Source organism: Poecilia latipinna, unplaced genomic scaffold (assembly GCF_001443285.1).
Source record: "Poecilia latipinna isolate Pla-1442-1.1 unplaced genomic scaffold, P_latipinna-1.0 Scaffold4343, whole genome shotgun sequence".
Taxonomy (NCBI): Eukaryota; Metazoa; Chordata; class Actinopteri; order Cyprinodontiformes; family Poeciliidae; genus Poecilia; species Poecilia latipinna.
In genome coordinates this window covers 14,597-18,787 of record NW_015116959.1, presented here as the reverse complement: position 1 = coordinate 18,787, position 4,191 = coordinate 14,597, and the positions used below count along the sequence as shown (strand labels likewise).

The following is a 4,191-nucleotide window of genomic DNA, read 5'->3' as shown; positions in this document are numbered from 1 at the left end:
GGACGTCAGAGCTCTGCGCAACGCAAATAATATTCCGGCTGGAACACGGTGCGCTAAATAACACATAAATTCACAAAGCTTCGAGGCAGATACATTTTCCTCGAGGAATTTTATTAATCGAGATACGCAATTCATTCGAGCAATCGTTTCAGCCATGGCTTCAATGAGACTTAAAGACTAAAACAGCTTTTTTGTGTGGTTTAATTTAACTGGTGAAAGATTTATGATTTTCTTTTTCTGAAAGTAGTCAAGAAAGAGCCAAGTGAGAATAGCAGAAACAAAACAAAGAGTTCATGGATGTAAAAAAAAAAAAAAGTCATTAGAGAAAAGGCAGAAGAAGCAGAAACTCCCCAGAGACTAAAGCACCAGGGAGGAGGGAGGACAGAAACAAACATCTGCTGCAGGACAGGATCAGACCAGAGAGCTGCAGCCGTCTGAGGATGGAGATCCCAGACAGAACTGATCTCTGTTTCCCAAATCTCCTCAACAGCTCCTGCAGGAAGCCCACACTCCACTGGGCTGAAGCCGTTCTGCTGAACTCTGTGCTGCTCTTCATCTCACTGATCACTGTAGTGCTCAACCTCCTCATCATCATCTCAGTCTCACACTTCAGGCAAACATCAAACTACAGTTTAAATTTTAGAAATGTGAAGCAATGTGTTTAAATAATCTGACAAGAAATAATTAAAATTCAGATATTTTTTCTTTAATTAATGCATAATTACTATTTTGTCTCCCTCCAGGCAGCTCCACACTCCTACAAACATCCTCCTCCTCTCTCTGGGTGTTTCAGACTTTTTTGTTGGTCTCCTGCTGATGCCTCTTGAAGTCTGTAAATTTACATTCTGCTGGTTTCTTGGAGATGCCATGTGTGTTTTGTTTTGTTATTTGATTAATACCATCCTTAGCGCTTCAATCTGGAACATTGTCCTGATATCAGTCGACCGATATGTAGCCATTTGTTACCCTCTGCATTATCCCACCAGAATCTCATTGGTGAGAGTCAGATACTGTGTTTGTCTGTGTTGGTTCTGTGCTTCTTCCTGCAGCTTTTTCTATCCAAAGGATGAACTGATTCAGCCTGGCAGGTATAAGTCCTGCACTGGGGAATGTAAATTTATCATAAGCTACATTGTAGGAACATTTGACCTGATTATTAATTTCATACTTCCAGTAACAACCATCATAGTTCTGTACATGAGAGTATTTGTGGTGGCTGTGTCTCAGGCTCGTGCCATGCGCTCTCACATTACAGTCGTCACGTTTCATTCAGTGAAACCAGGAACAAAGAAATCAGAGTTAAAAGCAGCCAGGACTCTTGGGGTTCTAGTTGTTGTATATCTAATGTGTTACTGTCCATATTACTGTTACTCTTTAGTTGATGTTAATCTACCTAATACCTCATATGCATCGTTCTTTTTCTACCTCTTCTATTTTAACTCTTGTCTGAACCCTCTGATCTACGCCCTGTTCTACCCCTGGTTCAGAAAAGCTGTTAAAATCATTGTTACTTTACAGATACTGCAGCCTGGCTCACGTGAGGCCAAGCTGCTGTGAACACACTGCTGACTGACTGACATCNCTGATTCAGCCTGGCAGGTATAAGTCCTGCACTGGGGAATGTAAATTTATCATAAGCTACATTCTAGGAACATTTGATCTAATTCTTAATTTCATACTTCCAGTAACAACCATCATAGTTCTGTATATGAGAGTATTTGTGGTGGCTGTGTCTCAGGCTCGTGCCATGCGCTCTCACATTACAGTCGCCACGTTTCATTCAGTGACATCAGGAACAAAGAAATCAGAGTTAAAAGCAGCCAGGACTCTTGGGGTTCTAGTTGTTGTATATCTAATGTGTTACTGTCCATATTACTGTTACTCTTTAGTTGGGATTAGTTTAAGTAGTTCCCCTTATTCATTTTCTTTGTTTATCCTCGGTTATGTTAACTCCTGTTTAAACCCTCTGATCTACGCCCTGTTCTACCCCTGGTTCAGAAAAGCTGTTAAAATCATTGTTACTCTACAGATACTGCAGCCTGGCTCACGTGAGGCCAAGCTGCTGTGAACACACTGCTGACTGACTGAAATCTGAGAGATTCATTATTTTGATCTTTTGAATTAGTTGTCTGAAAAACATAAATTCACAGATTTTTTTGTTTTTTTTTGTAAATTAATAAATAAAATGTTTTCTGGTTGAGGGGAGTTGGGGACAAAAGAAATTAGTTGTGCATAAAATATTTTTCTCTGCTTTAAGATATTATCGCTTTTGAATATTCAAACAAAGATCTTTTAACTTTTGCACATTGATCTTCTATTTGCTATGTTGTATCTGTAATATGAACCCATTTAACATGACAAGTCTCACTTTTTTAAAGATTTTTTTTGTTCTAGTGGCCTTTATTTGATAGTTAATTGACAGGAAAGTCAATGAGAGATGGGGAAGACATGCAGCAAAGGTCACCAAGGTTGGGAATCAAACCTGCGACAGCTGCGTCAAGATCTAAGGCCTCCATATGCGGGTTGTGCTTAACCCCTGCACCACCACAGCACACCCAAAGTCTCACTTTATGCCACATCTGATCCTCCATAGCTATTTCTGTGGCCCTTGACACTGAAGTGCCACAGCCTTTATCACTTTATTCTACAGCATTTAACTGATATAGGCTTTAAAAAAGTTATTTTTCTACTGATGAGTTTGTTTCTTTTATCACTATAAATTAAGTACATTTAGGAGACGTTAAGAGACAAAGGAAAATTTGACAGTATTTCAAAGTTGTGAGCCGGAGATAGAAAGGGGCCAACTGTGTCAGGCCTACACTGATGTTATTGCTGTATTTTATCACTCTGTAACTGTTGGATAAAATGTAGTTTTTACCGTATTTTTTCAGATTAGACACAGTTAAGAAAATAAAGCCACAATATAATATATTCCCAATGCAATGTTTCTAGTCCCACTGATTTCTTTCACTGCTCATGTTTAACTTAAATAAAGCTGAACAAGACTTTAACAGCTGCTTCCAATCTAACACAGATAAAAGTTTTAACATAATCACAAGGAATGAGGGAAACAAGAAGGATAAGAGCCTTTATATCAATAGTCATATGTTGGATTTTTTTTGACACTTCACACAATGAAACATGAATTATGCTGTGTTTTACACCTGGTTCAGAGCATCACCTGAATCTACTTTTTCATTACTTATTTTAAGTTGTTCTATGGGAGATGACTTAAATGTATTGATTGATGCTGAGTCCTTGGTCTTTGAGAGTTTCATTAAATCTTGTTAAAATCAGGAGAGCGCTGTCATATCAGCCATGTTTCTCAGAGTTGTGGCTTATTGCTGGCAGGCACAACATTTCTACAGTGTTTTGAAACCACAAATCCTTTCCCACTTTTTAACATGACTTTCTAATGCAATGACAGGAGAGGGCCGGTACTCTGCTACCCCAATGACACAGTGTCTGATGTAAGAGAGAAAATACTGTCTAACCGCTGATCAGCCTGAAGTTGAAGTCTAATTGTACATGTGGGAGCTAATGATCTGGCCAAGCCAAAATCTGAAATTCTGAAAAATGACTTTCCTCGTCTTCTGAGCACAAATGGGAAACTGAAAATGAAGAAGTTTATCGGTGGACCAATACCAACAGCTTGATGTGGAAATGAAAGATACAGCAGACTGCTCATGGTCAACGAATAGCTTATAAAAACATGCCCTGCCAACTCAGTGACCTTCACTGTCAACCACAGGATCTTCTGAGAGCGTTAGCATCTCTTTGGACAAGGCGGACGCTAGCTTAATAAATATGAGGGAAAGCTATTCACTGCAAACTATTTTCATTTTAGCAACAAGAACAGGAATGAGCTCACTGCTTCAGAAGAACAGGCTCAAGGACGTCTGACTAGGATGCAACCCACCGCATCCTATTTCAAAACAATAGTGTTTGGGTATACTATTCTCCATCTCCATTTCATCTTATAAAACATGAAATGGCTCGAATGTGGAGCACTGGGCCAGCTCTACACCCTCAGCATGGTCCTGCAGACTAAATGGGACTTCGCCCAAGTAATCTACATGTGCTTTGTGTACCTGGGGGGCAGTATGAAATATCATGTCTTTTAAAACAGGCTGTCAGGTCACTGTATGACCGATGTCAGAGCTTGGTGCACATTGCCTCCAGTAAGTCTGG

General features: G+C 39.6%; 1 protein-coding gene across 1 annotated transcript; it reads left to right on the top strand.

Moving 5' to 3' along the window:
• The first annotated feature begins 440 nt into the window (after positions 1 to 440).
• Positions 441 to 1,557, top strand: LOC106942521 (trace amine-associated receptor 13c-like). The gene is made up of 2 exons (XM_015025829.1): positions 441 to 613; positions 744 to 1,557. The coding sequence occupies exons 1-2, from the start codon at positions 441 to 443 to the stop codon at positions 1,555 to 1,557; spliced, it is 987 nt and encodes a 328-aa protein (XP_014881315.1).
• The last annotated feature ends 2,634 nt before the right edge of the window (positions 1,558 to 4,191 follow it).

Excerpts from the sequence above, each read along its gene's own strand:
- LOC106942521 (XM_015025829.1), top strand. The coding sequence starts at position 441 with ATGGAGATCCCAGACAGAACTGATCTCTGTTTCCCAAATCTCCTCAAC. Across the intron at positions 614-743 it reads ATCTCAGTCTCACACTTCAG|GCAGCTCCACACTCCTACAA; the intron begins GCAAACATCAAA and ends GTCTCCCTCCAG.